This window comes from Tenrec ecaudatus, chromosome 1 (genome assembly GCF_050624435.1).
Source record: "Tenrec ecaudatus isolate mTenEca1 chromosome 1, mTenEca1.hap1, whole genome shotgun sequence".
Taxonomy (NCBI): domain Eukaryota; kingdom Metazoa; phylum Chordata; class Mammalia; order Afrosoricida; family Tenrecidae; genus Tenrec; species Tenrec ecaudatus.
The window spans coordinates 172,026,061-172,046,493 of NC_134530.1; the positions used below are offsets into that span (position 1 = coordinate 172,026,061).

General features: G+C 50.7%; 2 protein-coding genes across 4 annotated transcripts in view; both read left to right on the forward strand.

The window, feature by feature from the left end:
- Positions 1-13,229, forward strand: part of UFC1 (ubiquitin-fold modifier conjugating enzyme 1) — a 68,956-nt gene extending 55,727 nt beyond the window's left edge. The window contains exons 1-6 of one of the 2 annotated variants that reach the window (XM_075563810.1): positions 9,253-9,764; positions 11,556-11,623; positions 11,853-11,916; positions 12,191-12,267; positions 12,514-12,604; positions 12,785-13,229. In XM_075563810.1, the coding sequence (XP_075419925.1) occupies positions 9,642-9,764; positions 11,556-11,623; positions 11,853-11,916; positions 12,191-12,267; positions 12,514-12,604; positions 12,785-12,865 (504 nt within the window). In that variant the 5' untranslated portion in view covers positions 9,253-9,641 and the 3' untranslated portion in view covers positions 12,866-13,229. Of the gene's footprint in view, positions 1-9,252; positions 9,765-11,555; positions 11,624-11,852; positions 11,917-12,190; positions 12,268-12,513; positions 12,605-12,784 lie in introns of those variants that run through there. The other variant, XM_075563820.1, reaches the window with a different exon arrangement.
- A 566-nt stretch (positions 13,230-13,795) lies between these two features.
- Positions 13,796-19,773, forward strand: USP21 (ubiquitin specific peptidase 21). 2 transcript variants are annotated; one of them, XM_075563848.1, is made up of 12 exons: positions 13,796-13,990; positions 14,768-15,388; positions 16,159-16,218; positions 16,385-16,505; positions 16,722-16,833; positions 16,995-17,150; positions 17,606-17,670; positions 17,918-18,021; positions 18,207-18,293; positions 18,753-18,831; positions 19,101-19,208; positions 19,291-19,773. In XM_075563848.1, exons 2-12 carry the CDS (start codon positions 14,789-14,791, stop codon positions 19,494-19,496), a joined length of 1,698 nt encoding a protein of 565 aa, XP_075419963.1. In that variant the 5' UTR covers positions 13,796-13,990; positions 14,768-14,788; the 3' UTR covers positions 19,497-19,773. The 2 variants fall into 2 exon arrangements, with proteins under 2 accessions (XP_075419963.1, XP_075419971.1); XM_075563856.1 differs by having other exon boundaries at positions 14,768-15,127.
- Positions 19,774-20,433: the final 660 nt, after the last annotated feature.

The following is a 20,433-nucleotide window of genomic DNA, read 5'->3' on the forward strand; positions in this document are numbered from 1 at the left end:
GCTGGGTCTGAGGCACACAAAGCTGACCTTTTAGCCACTGGGATGGCCAATTATACCATGCCTATGGGGGAAATGTTTTAATTGCAGAAAGGTCGGACGTGTTCAAAGAGAGTGCTGGCAATGCCTATCCAGCCTGGTGGCGTGGCAAAAAGCGGCCCAGGGCTGGGGCCAGGTTCAAGGGAACTCGGACTCTGCCCCTGCCGCAAAAAAGGGAATCAATGCCGCTCAAAATGCAGCAATGGAGTTCCATGAGTGAATGCTACGCAGCCAGCAAACAGGGACTGGGATGTGCTATGAGCCCCATCCAACTACGCGGAGCCCAGCTCCAGCCCAACCCAGCGCACAATGCCTTAAACCTCAATCAGACCTATCACAGTCCGGCCACCAGAGGGAGCTCAAAGATAGATTTAACAAGCCGAGAAAATGTTCAGTTTGTACCACAAGGACCTCCTGCAGTTAATAGGACCAATATTTGGGGACCACCACGGAAAGAAACAATAGGGCTTTTATTAGAAAAATCCAACCTAAACACTCAAGGTGTTCAGATTGTTACTGGAACTATTGGTCAAAGTTATGGAAGAGAGCTAAAAGCTGTAATTAAAACAGGAATCCCCTGGGTTATAAAAAAGAGGATTGCTTAGGCCAATTATTTTTACTTCCTTACATTCCTCGGTAAAACTTAAACCACTGGGGAGAGAATGCGTAAGGAATCTGACCTGTCCATAGATCTGGGGTATTTTGGACTGCTCTTATTGAGGAGCGCGCCCCACGTGGAATTAGAAATGAAAGAAGTTTCAGAACTTCTCAATTCAAGGGCTGGCGTGACTCTCACCAGCCTTAAGCAATGGCCTACGGCATGGCCACAAATTACCCCTGATTCTAACATTGATGGAATAGGAGAAGGTAACCATAAAAAGGCATGGGAAAGTTGAAATATCCTACAGCACCCAGGGCCTGAAGGGCAATATGGCTGAATTAAGCCTGGAGTCACTCTTACAAACTCACGGGGAAGAGATCTATTCTATGAGTTAGTTCAAAAAGGGCTAAACAAGCTTACTGAGAAAACTTTCAGCCTTTGGAATTCTCCTGCACGTATTATGCAAGCTAAACAGTGCCATCTGGTGTCAGATTTTTGTAGAATTTTGTTTGCTTCTCTGAGAGCAGGGCTCCTGCATTTGCATAATAACATTGCAAATAGTCTGGCCTATTTAAAATCAAGCAAATTGCCTAAGATTGCTCTGGGCATCTTAAAATCTCAAGTGTTAAAAAAGAGCAGGGAGATGGAAGGCAATTCTGTACTTGACAAACTTCCTTTACTCTTTTCAACTCCAATTTTTTTCTGTCCATCAAAAGCGTCTAACAAAAATAGGGTGGATAAACACCTTTGTGCTCCTACAGATAAAGCTGATCTGGAGAAAATCTGGTAGAACAATAACAATGGCATTTGAGATCCTAGGTTGTTAATTTCCCTTGGAGGGGTTATTTGCTTTGTATTTTAGCAGGAAAAAGAAAGTTCAAGCAGATTCCTTGGCAGCTAGTGTGGCCCTGGGAAGAAGCAACTGACAGTATGACATGGGGTGGGAAGACAGTTGCTGAAGTCAGCCAAAACCTCAAAAGGACCTTGCAGATTCGTGAGAAAGACAAAAGTTGCGTTTCTGAGACTAACAATCGTTTCTATCATTGCTGCAGATCACCAGCGGGGCTTTAGGACTCGATTAAAACTGGATATTTTATGCAAAAGATAAAGAGCTATTACAGACAGTTTTATGTACTTAAGATCAAAACCATGGACTTGCAACATAAATTAATACTAAAATGTGACTGGAACATTATAAATTGGTTTGTTTTAAATAATTTTATTGGGGACTCATATAACTCTTATCACAATCATTTGTGTAAAGCATACATACATCATTTGTGTAAAGCACATTTGTACATTCATTGCCCTCATCATGCTCAACACATTTGCTCTCCACTTAAGCCCCTGGCATCAGCTCCTGATTTTACCCCCTCCATTCCCATTCCCCCCTCCCTCATGAATCCTTGATAATTTATAAATTATTATTTCATCATATTTTGTACTGTCCAATGTCTCCCTTCACCCATTTTTCTGTTGTCCATCCAACATTATACATTTTTAAGTAACCTTTTATCCATATAAGTGACCTTACTTAAATGAGCTTTAATGAGACACTACTTGCAGGGATTTAAGGGAAACCCCTTATTAAAGATCAAACAGCTAAAGGAGGAGAGCCACACCACATTTAAGGATGGGTCAAAACATCCACTCAAGTGTGATTAAACAATTGGTGGATGGGCTGGGGGAGCCTGACCCAGCCAGACTGGGTTCAAAGGGTCTTGCATAGCTTAGGTTCTAGTCTGACTGAATTACTTACGGACATTATTTCTGTATTGACATTCATGAGGCTCCTGAAGTTTAGAGAGAAGTCATGTCATTCATGTTGCCCTTTTGAATTAAAAACATAAACATGGAAATGTAGGAAACTGAGGACCAGGTAGAGAATGTATGTGGCCAAATTTTCTACACTCATCTCTGGTGGAGAAAGGCCTTCACATTTGTAAGTTAGAGATGACTCCCACGGACCCCACCATGACACGCCAAACCAGGAGGGCAACGTAAAGTGTGGAGGAATACACAAAGAGACTGGACCATACGCCAGCCGCAACCAGAATTAGCCCGACCCCTACACTCGAAGGAAGTACCACAGAAAATAAAAATAGATCGTCTGGTGTGGGAAAGGAACTGACCTACCACACCACACCCAGAAGGAAGCTGAAGCAAAGGAAGGAGGAAGAACAGAGCGGAGCACACCTGGGCCCACCACGCTCAGAGGACGACAGCCCGGCTCCAAAGGCCCATTGTACAGAGAGGATCATATAGCCGACCCCACAGTGAAATGCGACATCCTGCACTGACCCATGGCCCTACACAGGACAGCACCCGAGACACAGTAGGGGATGTGCGACTGAGCAGACCCCAACACACTGAGGCAAAAATACACTGGGGGTGTGCAATGGAGCGGTGAGGGAAGCAGAGCAAGGAGGTCCCGAGGGAGTATAAAGGATGTCCTTTGGGGCTAGGACATGGCACCCCATCAGACTCGTCCAGGAAACACTCCTAAAGGTCAACAAACAGACCTCAAACTACTAACAAGTTTTGTTGGGTTTTTTTCTTTTTGTTTTGTATTTTTCTTTTTTTCTCTTCTTTTAAATTTTGTATGTCAGTGGCTATTTTGTTTGTTAGCGTCTCGGTGCAGCTGCTGTTGACGCCATGTTCTTATGTGCCACTTTGGTGCTGTCAAAGCCATCTGCATTTTATGCACATATTACTATATCTGTAGGTCCACCTAGATAAGATAGGCTGGACAGACAATGTGAGAAGAAAATAATGGGACCAACGGTCTCAGAGGGACATGAGAGCATGGGAGGTAGGGGAAGGGAGGATGTGTTGGCCAACCCAGGGACAAGGGAACAACGAGTGGTTCAAAACCAGTGGAGGGAGGGGTTGGGAGGAGGACTGGTAGGGAGAGACCAAGGACAAGGTAACTGAGAGGAATTACTGAAACCAGAATGAAGGCTGAACATGGTAGTGGGACAGGAGGAAAGCATAAGGAAATAGAGGAAAGGAGTAGGAGGCAAAGGGCACACATAGAAGCCTACATACATACAGACATGTACATGTGTAAATATATTTATGATTATGGGGGAAATAGACCTAAGTGCATATATTTATAGGTTCAGTAGTAGGGTAGCAGGTGGACATTGGGCCTCCTCGTGCACACTCCCTCGATACAATAGCACCTTGCTCAGCTAAACGGTCATTTCATGATACCCACCTTCCCGACATGATCACTGAAGACAGGTGTGTGCATAAGCAAACGTGGTGAAGAAGGCTGATGGTACCCGGCTATCAAAAAGATATAGCGTCTGGGGTCTTAAAAGCTTGAAGGCAAACAAGCGGCCATCTAGCTCGGAAGCAACAAAGCCCACAGAGAAGAAGCACACAAGCCTAAGTGAACACGAGGTGTTGAAGGGATCAGGTAGCAGACACCAAATAACAAATACCATCATTGTGTGATCACCTTCCCCACATAAATGCTGAAGACGAATGTGTGCATAAGTAAGTGTGGTGAAGAAGGCTGATGGTGCCCAGCTATTGAGAGATATAGCATCTGGGGACTTAAAGGCTTGAAAGTAAACAAGCAGCCATCTAGCCCAGAAGCAACAAAGCCCACATGGAAGCAGTACACCAACATGTGTGATCATGAAGGGCCAAGGGGACCAGGTTTCAAGCAACAAAGGCAGGGGGAAAATCATATCATTGTGAATGAGGGGAGTGCATGACGGGGACCCAATGCCCATCTGTAGACAACTGGACATCCCTTGCAGAGGGGTAGTGTGGAGGAGATGAGTCACTCAGGGTTCAGTGTAGCAATAATGAAATTCACAACCTTCCTCTAGTTCTTAAACGCTTCCTCCCCTCCAACTATCATGATCCCAATTCTACCTTGCAAACCTGTTTAGACCAGAGGATGCACAGCAGTACAGATGGGATTTGGAAACACAGGGAATCTAGGACAGATGAACCCCTCAGGACCAAGGGTGAGAGTGGGCTTACCAGGAGAGAAGGGGGTGTAAAAAGGGGGATCTACATATAACCTCTTCTCTGGGGGATGGACAACAGGAAAGCGGGTGAAGGGAGATGCCAGGTAATGTAAGATAAGATAAAATAATAATTTATAAATTATTAAGGGTTCATGAGCGAGTGGGGAATGGGGAGGGAGGGGGAGAGGAAAAAGGAAAATGAGCTTATTCTAGGAACCCAAGTGGAAGGCGAATTTTGAGAATGATGAGGACAATGAATATATAAGTGTGCTTTACTCAATTGATGTATGTATGGATTGTGATAAGAATTGTATGAGCCCCAATAAAATGATTTTTTTTAAAAAGATGACTCCCAGTCACGTTCTCCATAATACAAACCATCCCCACAATATCCCCAAAGTGGGGTGCCAGTCCCCACAACCAAATGGGTCAAAGGGGGTGGTTGTGTAATTGAAAGGTAAATTAAAGAGACATCAGACAAGATTACGCATGCAAGGGTTCACCTCGGCCATGACTTCAGGAGTCAGGTCCACAAAGAGAGAGATTGTTTTTTTTTTTCCTATGAGAGATTATATTTTCAACAACAGCTTATATACTCTCAGGGAGTGGAAGACCCCTTAATTACGGTAACCACATATATAACAAAGTAGGCTGAACCCTAACACTAAATTCCCCGAGTTCATTGAAAGAATAATCTAACACCAGTGATGAGGAAGGTAAGGGGGAAAGGCTGTCTTCAGAGCCTAGAGAGCAATAGCACATGTCTCCTTCTATAGTTAAATCAGCCGTGATGTGCTTATAAGAGGTAACTTTAAGGCATCACTATGATGGAGGTGGGAGGAACATTATTATGAGGATGTGATTGGGACTCATCTCTAACTCACCAGGCTGAAGGCCTCCCTCCACCCCAGAAACCCAGCCTGCTAGACTTTTTTAAAAAATCATTTTATTGGGGGTTCATACAGCTCTTATCACAATCTATACATCCATCCATTGTGTCAAGCACATTTGGACATTTGTTGCCATCATCATTTTAATAATATTTTCTACTTGAGCTCTTGGTATCAGCTCATTTTCCCTCCCTTCCCCTCCCTCCCTCATGAACCCTTAATAATTTATAAATTATTATTTTTTCATGTCTTACACTGACTGATGTTTCCCTTCTCCCACTTTTCTGTTGTCCGTCCCCCTGGGAGGGGATTATATGTAGATCATTGTGATTGATTACCCCTTTCTCACCTTCCCCTTCCCCTCCTGGTATTGGTACTCTCATTGGTCCCGGGGCATACTCTTCTTAAAATATGAGAATAAAGAATTCATTTGCACACACTCTCTTCCCGTACTGTTCCCAGACCCCCACCCCCACCCATAATAGTGCTACTTTAAAGATGCCTCTTACAAGTACGTGACTGCACTCTAAGCAGCTAAAAGCTGTGGGGGCCAGCCCATAATCAGATGGAACCTAAGAAAGTTTTGTAATTGAAGGGAATAATAAAAAAGACATACAAAAAGTTTTGGGTGCTAACCTCCTCCATGAAGCTGCGTCTGGAGAGAGAGAGAATGTGTTCTTTCATCAGGTCTGTATGGAGAATGTATTCTTTCATCCACTTACATAGTCTCGGGACATGCAAGCCCCCCTAGGTACAGACAGGGTCCTAACCTATATGTCCCTGAGCTCACTGGGGGTGTGACATTAGTAACACCAATGCTGGGGGCAGGTAGAAGTCCCCTGAACGGGGAGAATAATGGTAACATATCTGCTCCTATAGCTAAGAGCTGCCGGCCCAGTAGTACATGAGCCATGTATCTGTAAGAAGTAACATTAAGGCAGCACTATTATGGGGGGATATTGTGGGGATGATTTTTAATTAGGAGAATGTCACTGGGACTCTTCTCAAACTCACAAATGTGAAGGCCTCCCTCCACCAGAATCCTGGCCTCCCGGGCTTCTTGAATCGTGAGCACAGACATCGAGAATTTGTCTTTATACACTCTCTTCCTAATTTCCTGTTTCCCACAGAAAGCTACTCATCTCTAAGACCAAACAAGTCCTACTGTGCTCCTTGCTGGAAGGATGGTCAACTCCCCTCTGCCTGCCCCCAATACTGGTCTTACTCCCCCAATGAGCTCAGGGACGTCTAAGGTTAAGACACAGCCCTGTGTGTGATTGGCAGGGCCTGCATACATTAACTCTTTGTCTTGTTCCTGACTTCTGGAAAGGTGAGCACCCTGCTTGGTTTGCCTGTCTGCTTACTTTCCCTCAATTGCACAGCCGCTCCTCAGGACACTTTCAGTTGTGAGGCTGGACCTCACAATGGGGGGCTTCTGTCCTGCCCTATGGGGTCACTATGAGTCAGCATTGACTCAACTGTTAGAGGAAGTCAGCCTCTAACAACGGAAGGGTCAGTAGGTGCAATTGTATAGTTACAGTATGTAATGCTTATAGTAAAGTCATAGAGGATAGGAAAGACAGGAGAGCCAGTGCAATAAGGGAGTCAGACACGTTTTACTGTAGCATGCTCACCTCAGCCCCTCTTGGTGGTCCATGTACAAGTGGGAGAATCTTTACTATCTTGGGAAATTTTGTAGGTAGCCATAAGACTTGTATATTCAGTAGTTACATGTCACAAGGTGAGTGGAATCTACAGTAAGGACCCTGAGCTCACAGATGAGGAAACCTAATGCCTGCATTGGGGAAAGGTATGAGGGGGGCTGAGACAGCAAGAGGATGTCTGCTTCTGTAGGGAGATAAAATCAACATGTGCTCACTTTAAGGCAATAGCTGTTAGGGAAAATCTGTGGGAATGATATTTCAAGAGAATAATGTACTTGAACTTTAACTTAACCACGGCTTTCCTGCCGTGGAATACTAGCTTTCTAGTTTCCCTGTTATAAGTTAGGGAATACAGTCCTCGTCATATTTCCCTCTATGCTGGTTTTCCACACTCAATGGCAGTCCTCCCCCGGTGGCACAGTAGGTTGAGCATTCAATGTCAGAGCTAAAACCACTAGCTGCCTTGAGAATAGAGCATATGCTCCTGTGAGGATTTAGTCTCAGAAACCTGTAGGAGCAGGTCTATTCTGTCCTACAGGGCCTCCGACCAAAAGGTTATTAGCATTTGATGGCAGTAGTTTGGTTTTGGTTTTGAGTTAATTTGATACAAAACTGAGACACAATATTCTAGAGTAAAGGCAAGCATTCAGAATATCACAAAACACTCGTTTGTTAGGTCAGCTTGAACACACACCCAAACACGCAAACTGAAGTTATAATACCATACAAGACAAACAACTAATTTCTTATTCTTAAATACAATTACCTTAGAGGAAAGAGGATAATCTAAAAAGGAATTCTTCCTACACAACCTAAGAAAAATGAGTGGGTGGAAACTCAATTTTCTTAAAAGTGATTACTGAAATCTTAAATTACTTGTAGTATATTTAGCTTATATATCTATTTTAACATAAGTCTTTCAACAGTGTTCCTTCCATTGAGGGGAAATGCAGGCTTATTTATTTCTTACATGGTTTCATTCTTTATTGAACCTAATTCATTTCGCTGATTAGATAGGCCTCTAATTGGAAAGTAGTGAAAAGTTTTTACTAATTTAAGAAACACTGTTATGGGGTGAGGACCTTAGATTGTAATTTACCATGTTGAGAATTCAATTTATTTAAGTGAAATGTTAAACTCTTCTTAGTAAATGCATGCCAGTTATTCATTCACATTTCCCCTTACTAAATAACATGTACCTACAGAAAAAAATAGGAGGTGCACTACGTCAACACATGAATGCTTATGCTCACCCCAACCTGAGGACGCTGAAACCTTGATACACAGAACCTTAATGTGCTCCAAGATAGCAAAAGGAGGAGTCCCAAGGGGGGGGGGGGGGAACTACAGCTAGCAGCGCTGTAAGGAGCAGAGCACAAGGGAGGAGTCGATCTATTCAACGACCAGTAGATGGCAGTGAAAAGACGTAAATGGTTTGAAGAAGCGAGAAATCGCTTCCCCAGGAATCTAAGGCGGTGGGGAGCCAAAACTCCCACGGCTGGCCAGGCCGTATTCGCAGCTTTCCTGCGGTCGTGAAAGGCAGTGTCTTCGATTTCCCACTCTGACACAAACTACTGTGCTGTCAAAGAGAAGTACTGCCACTGGTTGGAGCGAATTTAGCTTATAGAAGGCAAGAAACAATGTTGCGAGAAGGTACAGGCAGTAGTTTGTGTTAGATCGGGAACCAACATTGTTGTTGTTTGCTTTAATGTAATATATTGTGAACCACCCTTGCATTACTGAGATATCAAAATCTAAATCCTGATCTTGTGATTTTCTGTGATGCACTTGACTTTGGTGCTGTACGAGGGAGCAGTCTGGCTCCAGCAGCTGCCCTGAGCGCGGGGAGACGGGGCCGTCCCCGTCGGGAAGGTCCGCGGCCTGGGGCGTCACCTTGCTCGACGGGGCCGTGCGCCTGGGTCGACGGAGGGACGCTGGTCCGGGAACATTCACACAATGACAGTGCGGTGGCTTCCGCCGGCGCATTTCCGGGAAGAACGATGTGGCCGTGAGTGTTCACACCGGTTTACAGCCTTGGGAATTCGAGGGGGCAGTTCTTCTCCGCCCTGTGGGGTAACTATGAGTCGGAACCGAATGCACGCAGGGAGGGGTTTTAAAGCTTAGCCGGACGGCACGGAAGCTCGGGAAGACGCCTGGCAGCGGAAAGCCGCGAGCCGTCCACACTTTTCCCGAGAGCACGTCTGAGAGCAGGGCGGAAGTCCCTCGCGGAGCGCGGTGCGCTGTTCGCTAGTCACGTGTGCCGCACTGCGCGCGAGGAAGCCGTTTCCGCTCGCCCCTCCCGGGCGCCCCCGCGAGCGGGAAGCACACGGTCTTCGCGGTAACAAGAGTAAAAGTCGTTCGCAAGGAAGTGTGGGCACAGTGCCCCGGCCCCTCCCCACGGCGAGGGCGGCGTCGCGGCCGGGTGACCGCGCGACCCCACTTCCGGCCGCGCCGCTCCAAGATGGCGGACGAGGCCACCCGGCGCGTGGTGTCCGAGATCCCCGTGCTGAAGACGGGCGCCGGGCCCCGAGACCGTGAGTTGTGGGTGCAGCGCCTCAAAGAGGAGTATCAGTCCCTCATCCGGGTTAGTCGTGCCCCGCGGCAGAGCGCGTCCTCAAAGGGTTGCTGGTGGCGCGCGGAGCGTCCCGGAATCGGTTCCGGGTGAAGGCGCTTCCGGCTCGGGGGCGTCTCCCGTCCGCGGGGACCGGCCCTCCGCGGGGCTGCGGGACGAGCGAAGGGCGGTGGGGAGGCGCCCGCGGACACTGGGTTCCGGAGCAGAGTGGGTTTCTGGCCGCGAGCCGCTGCTCCTTTCGAGACGCCTCCCCGGGCGGCGACGTGTCCCTGCGGCACCGGGCTTGGCGCGCGCGGCGGGTTGGGCGGGCCCCCGAAGACCCCGGTGTGCACTGTCCCCTTCCCGTCCGTTCGCACCTTCCCGGGTCCTGAGCGAGACCCGATAGGACTGGAAATCCAAGGAAATGTTCTTTGCTGAGAAAACTGCAGAACAGGAACGAGCGTCAGCTTTTTGAATCCTTTTTTGTTGGAAGAAAGCTTGTCTTCCTTGCAGTGATGTTTGTCTTCTGCAAGACTAACAGCTCGCCTCCTGCATGCACTAATTCACTTAAAAAGCATTCTGCACCTGGTATCTGGGGAAGACATACGAAGCCTAGTGTGGCACGGTCTCCGGAGGCGGTCATTGGGGTAGTTTACAGGAAAAAAGAGAGACATGGTTAGGCTACTTTGAAAGCATGGAAGCAACTCTGAACTTACTTATCCCCTCATACACATCCCTTCTTCCCTGACTGACCTCTGCTCTCATTTAACAGACAAACTTACCTTACCTGGAAGTCTCCGTCTAAGAGTTTGCCTATGAAACATGAGGGCCGGAGGCCATTCGGGGAAGAAGTGACAGCGTGGTAAAGGCATGGAAGATTGAAATGGTGTGACATTTGTGAAGGATCAAGTAGTTCAGAGTTGCTCACACACACTATAGGAAGCAGAGTGCAGTCATTGGCATACCGTCAAAGGACTTCACGGTCAGATTGGGGTTTAGAGCCATCACAGTGGTAGTAGAAAAGCAAATAGAATTAAGGAGGATAAGGGTTGAAGGTAGGAGACAAGTGTAAAGGCTGTCATTCATCCGAGTTAAAAAAGATGACCCGAACTAGGCTGTTGTGGGGAGGAGAGAGCGAGCCGAAGAATACTCAGGACATTGTGAAGGACAGGAGGAGTAAGCGAAGATAAAGCGTCAAGAATGACACTCAGCTTGCTGGCTTTGGAGACTAAGTGAATGGGAACACAGGGAAAGAGACATGTCTGAGAGACAACTGTGAGTTCCAGGTGTAAATGTTGCGTTGGAGGTACTTGGAGGTACCCTGTGCTAAGGATTTTTGAGTCATTAGCGTGTGGGTGTTAGTGGGAACTAGGGCTTCCAGGAAAAGAATCTACCGTAACGTAAGTTGTGGACTGAGGGCAGGCACTGTCAGAGGCTTGGGGAGATCCTAGATGATGTCATCAGCCTTTTGTGGGTGCAGAGTGAGTGGCTGGCTGGGTGGCACAGTGGTTATGCATTCAGCTCATAACCACAAGTTCAGTGATTTGAACCCACAGGAGAAAGCTATGGTAGCCTCCGGAACAGCCCCTGGGGCAGTTCTACTCTGCCCTGTAGGACTGCCCCGAGTCAAAATCAAACTGGACCTCCACAAGAGCAACCCACGCAGTCTGTGCTCTGGGTGAACCCTAATTTGTCAGTGTGTTGTCTTCAACTTTGCTTATGCAAGAAAAGGTGATAAACATGCCAAGAAAGTAATTGTTTTTTATTTTTGGGGAGACTGTCCTTGGCCTTAACCCCTTCAAATGTCTCCTTCTCTGCTTTCAGTATGTGGAGAACAACAAGAATGCGGACAATGATTGGTTCCGCCTGGAGTCCAACCGAGAAGGAACGAGGTAGGCAGGCAGGCAGAATACTCTGGGGAGGGATCCCAGTTTGGGGGGGGAGTCTTACCTGACTTGGTAATGTGGTTCCCCAAATCCCACTGCCAGGCTGTCTCTCATCTTACCTGTGTCCATCTTCCCAACTCCAGAGCTTCCCAATCTCCACCCCACAATGAGGTACCCAGACCCAGTGGGGAGAATGGATGGACACAAGGGGACTGGGTTTGATTTTTGTCAACAGGTGGTTTGGGAAATGCTGGTACATCCATGACCTTCTGAAATATGAATTTGACATCGAGTTTGACGTGAGTATGAAGGAATGGAAAATGGAGGCTGGTAGAAGAATTGCTGATTGTTAACAAGTCACCTCACTGAGACCAAAGAAAACTCATTAAGTGGGAGGGGCAAGCTGCTGTGTGAAGCCAGCAGAGGTTCAGTTATCTCCCTGTCCATAGTTCTAGCGTGTGCATGCCGCTTGCAAAGCTTGCTGAACATTTCAGTTCCACCAAGAAACATGTGTCTGATGAGTTTCTTTCTCCCCTCATTCCCTGTTCCATTAAAACTTTATAATTCCTCCAGATTCCTATCACATATCCGACTACTGCTCCAGAAATTGCAATTCCTGAACTGGATGGAAAGACTGCAAAGATGTACAGGTATAATTGAATAGGAGATGGGAAGGGTCGAAGAAGACTTTAGGGAGGAACTCTGGGAGGCGGTAGATTCTCCAGAGACGAGTGGCCTAGAGAGGCTCCAGGCCTTCCTATGCTAAGCGCGGGTGAAGTACTTAGCTGACTTTGTTCTCAGTTCTGATCACTAGAAGTCTTCCTGTGCCCCTAAGAGATTGCTGGGCTTTACGGTAAACCTCACAAACCAACACCTTTCTTGTCTTCCTCTCATAGAGGCGGCAAAATATGCCTGACTGATCACTTTAAGCCTTTGTGGGCCAGGAACGTACCCAAGTTTGGACTAGCTCACCTCATGGCTCTGGGGGTAAGTTTGGTGCATTTTATTTATAAGAAGGTGGGATGGGAGAGCCCTGAGAGGTACCCAAAAGAAGTAGTTGCAAGTCCTCCAGTCCCGTCCTTTGAGAACCCCTCCCCAAAAGGAACCTCTGGTGGGCAAGATGCGTTGACCGGTGGAGGTAATCACAAGATTCCCCTTGTGTTGCAGCTGGGTCCATGGCTGGCTGTGGAAATCCCGGATCTGATTCAGAAGGGCGTGATTCAGCATAAAGAGAAGTGCAGCCAGTGAAGGATCAAGTCACGGAGCCAGGACAGGGGGGCCTTTGATAGGCGAGGTCTTCTGTTTCCTGTGGGTCCCGTTTCTTACTCAGCCCCCTTGCCCACTGCCCGCCCCCTGCCCCCATCCCTAGCTGTCGCAGCACTGCTGGTGGTGGTAGGGGACACCTGCAAAGAACTAAGACCTTACTGCTGCTGGACTTCGAAATAAAGCTGCACGGAGGACGGAACGACGTGGGCCTTGGAAACCAAAAGACAGTTTAGAGCGCCTTCCCAGGTGGAGAAAGGTCAGAATCTGTAGGGATTGGGCTTAATTCGAAGTTTATTTCCATTTGTTTGTGGAACTAACCCATCAATAAAAGCTGCTTCCGCTGGTGGCCTGTGTTTCTCATTGGTGTCTGTTAACAAGGGTGCGCAGGCTAGGCCCGCAGACATGCATCCAGCCACTTGGTCCCGAGGGAGCCGGAAAGTCTCGGATGCCTGGTCAGGAGCTGGCGGAGCATTACGGGAACTGACTGCTCTCCTTGCTGCCGAGGCCCGCCTTTTGCCCTCTACCAGTTGAGCTGCGCCGCGCTCTGCTGCGTTGGCCTGCAAAAAGCCAGAGGAGGGGGTTGTGCCCAGTCAGCACCGCTGGGGCGGGCTGGATACCGCTGTGGCGGGCTGGATGCCGCCGGCCAGGGCCCACCTGCGTCCGTGCGGCCAGCCTGGGGGCCATCCTGTGATTGCATCACCCGCATTCCTGCAAACCAGGAGATGAGGGGCCAGGAACCAGTGCCTCAGGGAGCGGGGCTTTAAAACTCGTTCTGGGCAGATGAAAAACGGCTGGTCTAACGTTGGCCGCGTTTCCATGGTGTCGACCGCGGAGCCAAGGGGGCGGGCTCACGCAAGCGCCAAGGAAGCGGGCGGGTGGGTGGCGTGTGGGTGCGCAGGCGCCTTGAGAGACAGTGAAGCCGGTGGCCCCGCGCCGGGCAGGACCAACAAAGATGGCGGCGGCGCCTGCGGCGGGAGCGATCAGGGTGGCAGCTGCGGCTAAAGCTGCAGCCCGGCCCGCGGGGGGGCTGCACGAGGGTAGGAGGGGGTGGCTTTGAGCTGGGGCCTGGCCCCGGCTGGCCTTCCCCGCCGCCTCACCGGGGGACAGGTACGGGCCGGGCGTTATGGCGTGGGGAACTGAGGGAAGGCTGCCCCAGCCCCGGGAGGACGCTCTCCACAAAGGCAGAGGCGCGGTGGGGCCCAGAGGGGCCAGGGAGAACTGGGCTGACGGGACTGCATCCCTGGATCCAGGGGAAATACGCCGCCGGACCCCGTAGCCAATCAGCGGCCTCGGCCTTTCTGCCCTCGAGGGGGGCGGACCCGGTTTGGGCCCTGCTGGGGTAGCAGAAGTGCAGCCAATATTAGGGGTCACGGAGTGGTGCGCCCTCCAACCCGGATTGATTAGTGCCCACTCAGCCCTACACCACGTCGGAGCTCGGGTGGGGGAGGGAGGGAATCGCAAGTCGCCCCCCTACCCCCCTTTAATCGGCTGCTTGCAGCCTGCGTGGAGGGGCAGGTTTCCGAGGGTGGACTGTTATCCTTACCTCCACACCACCACCCCCATTTGACCAGAGGTCCTACGTGACTAGGGGCGTGTCCCACTGAACTAGGCAGGTCTTCAGAGAATAAAGACGGTGGTGATGGGAACCACCACGGGGTTTTCTGTAAAGCTGTGTTGCAGGGAGGCTGTGGGAGACCAGAAAGGGTCAAGCGGTGGGCTGCTACCACTCATTTGTATACTCAGCAGATACTAAGTCTATACACAACCCAGGCACTAGGGAGGCACTGATGCGAGAGGCGCAGAGCGCATTCAGGTTTCTAGGGAAGGAAGCCTAGTTCCCATGGCCCTGCATACTCAAACGCTGACCATCTCTTCTCCTCCCAGGTCCAGCCTGTGGTGTCCACAATGCCCCAAGCCTCTGAGCACCGCCTGGGCCGAACCCGAGAGCCACCTGTTAACGTCCAGCCCCGGGTGGGATCCAAGTTACCACTTGCGCCCAGGGCGCGCAGCAAGGAGCGGCGCAACCCAGCCCCTGGGCCAAATTCTGTGTTACGACCTCTGCCTCCCCGGCCAGGCCCCCCAGAGGAGCGGCTCAAGAAATTGGAGCTGGGGCAGGGACGAGCCTCCGGCTCTCGGTCCAGAGGCCCTCTTCGGGCAGATCATGGGGTTCCCCTGCCCGGCTCACCACCACCAGCCGTGGCTCTGCCTCTCCCGTCCAGGACCAACCTCGCTCGTTCCAAGTCTGTGAGCAGTGGGGACTTGCGCCCAATGGGGATTGCCATGGGAGGGCATCGTGGTGCTGGGGAGCTGGGGGCCGCACTGAGCCGCTTGGCGCTCCGCCCTGAGCCACCCACTTTGAGACGCAGCACCTCCCTCCGCCGCCTAGGGGGCTTTCCCGGGCCCCCCACCCTGCTCAGCATACGGACGGAGCCCCCTACCTCGCATGGCTCCTTCCATGTGATATCTGCCCGGTCCTCTGAGCCTTTCTACTCTGAAGACAAGATGGTGAGGACTAGCCAGCACACTTGGCCCTTCGCGCCCATGATCTTCCACGCCCCCAGCTTCTCTTGTCCAAAAATGGCTTCCCCTCTCTTCCTCTCGCTTCCACTATTCTCAGCCTTCCTTAAGTACCACTGAGCCTCATAGACCCATTTCTGGGTTGCCCATGGCTCCCCAGCATGATGTGTGGAGTCCCCAGGGAATTAACCCAACTATTTGGAATTCTTTATCATGGAGTCCCCGGGCTCCGCCTTTCCCCTGCTGCACTCTCTCCCCTCGGACTCTGCTGAGGCCTAATTAATCTCTGGAGCTGAAGAGGGGTGGACTCAGAACGTCTGAGATAGCGTGCCTGCCTCTTCCCCAGCTAAGTGAGCTAGGCTGGTCGCAGTTGGGAGCCGGCAGGAGAGGGTGCAGGAAGGGGCCACGGGGGCAGGAGGGGGTCTTGGGAGCAGTAAGGTGGGGGTGGGGAGCACCTGGGCAGCCATGCCAGTGCTTGGGGAGTTGCCCCAGGAGCTGCAACGCAGGTTAGCTGGGCAGAGGAGTAAGTGGGGGACAGGTGGGACAGCCATGGCTCAGTCCGTGGTCCACTCAGCTGTGATGGGCTTACTGTTCATGGCCAGTGAGGTAGGGAGACCAGAATATTAAGTGAGGGAAAGAGGGTCGAGTTTGGTGGTGAGGCATGTCGGGGTGGGGCGGCCGTGGGCAGCATGCTGGTGAAAGGTGGTAGTGCCAGGTAGGCTCTTTAGGAACCTGCTGACTGTATTCTGACCTCCCAGGCTCATCACACACTCCTCCTCGGCTCTGGTCATGTTGGCCTCCGGAACCTGGGGAATACGGTAAGTCCTTCTCTCCCTCCTCTCCAAAAGGAAAGCCAAAGAAATGGGGTGGGGGGGCTGGGCTACTGTCTTGGGGAGGGGTGCGGAAGGAGAGCAATTGAAGCTCTCCCAGCACTTCCAGGGCACTGGTCTGAGAGATAATAGCAATGTCCATACCATTCCCCAGTGCTTCCTAAATGCCGTGCTACAGTGTCTGAGCAGCACTCGGCCTCTTCGGGACTTCTGTCTGCGAAGGGACTTTCGGCAAGAGGTGCCTGGAGGAGGCCGAGCCCAAGAGCTCACTGAAGGTGGGGCATCCACTCCTGCTCCCTGCTTTCATGCCCCCTCTTCCCTTCCCTGTACAGGTTCACCTGTCAGTGCTGGCGGCCTCAGCCCTTTAATCTGGCAGTTGTAGCCACTCTTCCCCATGCCTGTTTTCCTAGAGGTTACGTTCCACCAAGTCTCCTCTTGCTGGCCTCTTCCGTCATTAACCTTTGTTTCCTTTCCCCACTCCTACCCAATAGCCTTTGCAGATGTGATTGGTGCCCTGTGGCACCCTGACTCCTGCGAAGCTGTGAATCCTACTCGGTTCCGAGCTGTCTTCCAGAAATACGTCCCCTCCTTCTCTGGATACAGGTGGGAGAGCTTGAGGGTATAAGCTTGCCCTCTGCCGCAACCCGATGTAGGCCATGCACGGGCTCTGAGATGTCCTCAGAAAATGAGAACTGATGTTTGGGCAGGGGGCAGTGTCTGGGCTAGGAGAAGCTCCGTGACCCATATTCTCTGTCTGGCTACAGCCAGCAAGATGCCCAAGAATTCCTGAAGCTCCTCATGGAGCGGCTGCATCTGGAAATCAACCGACGAGGCCGCCGGGCTCCCGCAATCCTGGCCAACAACCCAGCTCCCTCACCACCCCGCAGGACAGGGGCTCTGCTGGAAGATCCTGAGCTAAGGTAAAGGTCACTCCCGCTCCCTCCTCTCCGCAAAGTTCCGATGTTCCACAGCAGCATTTTTCTTGAGCTAGACAAAACTGAGGATTCTGGGTCCAGGGAACTCCTGTAGCCTAGAAAATGGTTTTGAGTGGCAGTGGCAAGGGAAAGCAGGGAGCCTGCGGAGTGCAGGCAGAGACAGAGAAGCCTGCTAAGGATGTCACCCTATTAAGGTGACGGAGACTCATTCATTTAAACCTGGGATGAAGCCATGTCTGCATCGCTTCCCCTCTCACCTTGGTTTTCCCCAGAAAGTTCTGTGAAGTGTTACTCCCTTTGACTCTTCCTCAAAGTGCAGGGAAAGGGGCAGGAGTGGTTGAGCAGGAAGGGAACAGAGCTCTGTGGATCATTTAAGTGGTTGGGGCATTCAGTGGTCCTGCTGTCTCATGGCTGTTCTCTGCTCCCCTTGATCTTGGCAGTGATGATGACCGAGCCAACCTAATGTGGAAGCGGTACCTGGAGCGAGAGGACAGCAAGATTGTGGGTATGAAGCAGGGCAGCGCCAAGGGGGGCACGCAAGCATAGAAGACGAACATGGATGCTCTCCAAGGGGGTGGAAACAGGAGTGGGTGATGCAAATGTGGAACTGACGTGAAGAGTTTATTAAATGTGTTGGAGAGAGTCGGGCGAAGGGGCAGGGTGAGGGGTGGCCGTGGAAAAGAGGAGACTCCAAGAAAGCGTCTGAGACGTCTGACAGTGGCTTTTTCTCCTGTCCCGTTGCTTGTGTCCAGACCTGTTTGTGGGCCAGTTGAAAAGTTGCCTCAAGTGCCAAGCCTGTGGGTATCGCTCCACGACCTTCGAGGTTTTTTGTGACCTGTCCCTGCCCATCCCCAAGGTGGGATTCCAGAGGATTCCAAGGGCGGATGGGCCCTGGGTTCTGTGGCCCAGTGCTACCCTCCTCCCGAGTGGGGGAGGGGCCCTGAGGGTGACTGAGCAGCATGGAAGCCTGGGTGAGTGAGAAGCTTTGGAAAAGGAACCTCAAGCAAGCCCTGCTGACCTGCCCTTCCTCTTCTCCCGCAGAAAGGATTTGCTGGGGGCAAGGTGTCTCTGCGGGATTGTTTCAGCCTTTTCACCAAGGAAGAAGAGCTGGAGTCGGAGAACGCCCCCGTATGTGTGGTTCATGGGGCTATACAGGAATGGTGGGAACCATCGGGCTAAGCAGGCAGCATGGTCCCTGGGTTTGGGGAAATAGTATTTACATCTGGGTTTGCGTTGAAGCCTTAGAATGTACTAGTATTCCCAGGGCAAAGGGAAGCGGCCCAGAGAACACAAGTAATGGGGAGCGTGGTGAGTTTGTGTGTGTTTCAGAAAAGTCAGCTGAGGTGAAGAGCCCATTCCTCTAATGTAGCAATTCTCAACCTATGGGTCTTGACCCCTTTGGGGGTTGAACGACCTTTTCACAGGGGTAGCCTGATTTATAGCAGTAGCAAAATTACAGTTAGGAAGGAGCAAAGAAAATAATTTTATGGTTGGAGGGGTCACCACAACATGAGGAATTGTATTAAAGGGTCTCAGCATTAGGAAGGGTGAGAACCACTGCTTTAATGCTTCTTGATATTCATTCAGGTGTGTGACCGATGTCGGCAGAAAACACGAAGTACCAAAAAGTTGACAGTCCAGAGATTCCCCAGAATCCTCGTGCTCCGTATCCAAAATCTGGTTTCTCCTGGGCACACTCCTACCCACCCACCCCCACCTCCCAATCCCCCTTTAGGTCCTGCCCTCTTCCTGTTGTCAGAGGCTGGTGACTTAGGAATCAAGTTTTCCTTATGAAAAACCTGTCATCCTGCCTTTTTCCACCATGCTCCCAGTGGATGTTGGAGGAGGGGAGAAGGATAGCATTCAGGATTCTAGGGTTCTCCTCCCCATTCCACCCCCTCCAGCCTCCCAATTGCTCCTTAACCACAGCTTCAGATCTGAATCGATTTTCTGCCTCCCGGGGCTCCATCAAGAAAAGTTCAGTAGGTGTTGACTTCCCACTGCAGCGACTGAGCCTAGGTGATTTTGCCAGTGACAAAGCAGGTGAGTCTGTGGGGAAGGTCTTACGGTACCCCAGAAGAGAAACAGCTCCAAGAGTTGAATGTGCCCATCTATCACTCTACAGGAAGCCCTGTGTACCAGCTGTACGCCCTCTGCAACCACTCGGGTAGTGTCCACTATGGCCACTACACAGCCCTGTGCCGATGCCAGACTGGTTGGCATGTCTACAATGACTCTCGTGTCTCCCCCGTCAGTGAAAACCAGGTGGCATCCAGTGAGGGCTACGTGCTGTTCTACCAACTAATGCAGGAGCCGCCCCGGTGCCTGTGACACTCCCTTTAAGCCCCAGCACCTGTGAATCCCGTGACACCCTTCAGCCCCAGACTCCCCATTTACCTCAGAGACGTCTATTTTTGTGTCTTTTTAATCGGGGAGGGGGGAGGGGGAGGTTGTAGCTCCCGTTATTTTTTTTATTAAGACAGACTCTTCACCTGGAGGCTCCCTCGTCTCCTAGCCCCATGTACAGAATTCACCAGACCCCTGCCCCTGTACAGTCCCCAGTCCCTCTGCAGTCTCACTTTTTTTGTGAATAAATTTATTAAGAAAAGGTGATGTCCTTATTTGTAGTCTTCTCTGGAGGGTAGGGTGGTATGGGGTGGAAATAGAGACCTGGGTTGCTTCCTCACCCTCAGTACCCCCCTCTGAACAGACCAGTACGCTCTCGGCCTTTGGGGAGGGGAGAGATAATAAGCTGATACCTGTAGAGGTGAGGGGGTCCCTCCCAACACTGGAACAAGTCCTCAGGAGCAACTTTGTAACTGTGGCTTTTATCTGCAGATAACGTTTAGTCATTGTGCAGGGCCAGACAGAGAAATTATTTATATGGTAACTCCTTTATGGGGAGGGTTATTGAAGGGTTTTTTTTATGGGGGGGGTTAGAGGGGCCGTGTTCAGTCATGAGACTATATATTAAGATTTATTTATATCATAACCGTGAGAACCTGACCCCACCAGAGTCGGCTTTCCAGACCCGTAATTATAAAGCTGCATTACATTCTCATCCAGCCCCTCAGCTGACCACAGAGACCCATGTGTGCGCTAGCAGAGGAGGTTTAGTATTGCAAGGGAAGAGGAAGGCCAGGCACAATGGGGGCTGCCCCTGGAGGGCGAGGCACCCAAGGACCCCTGTTGACAAACATTGAGTACGTTGCCGGGTCGCCCTGGCTCCCGTAGGCCCGGCCTGTTGCTAACATCAAGGCGCTGTTTA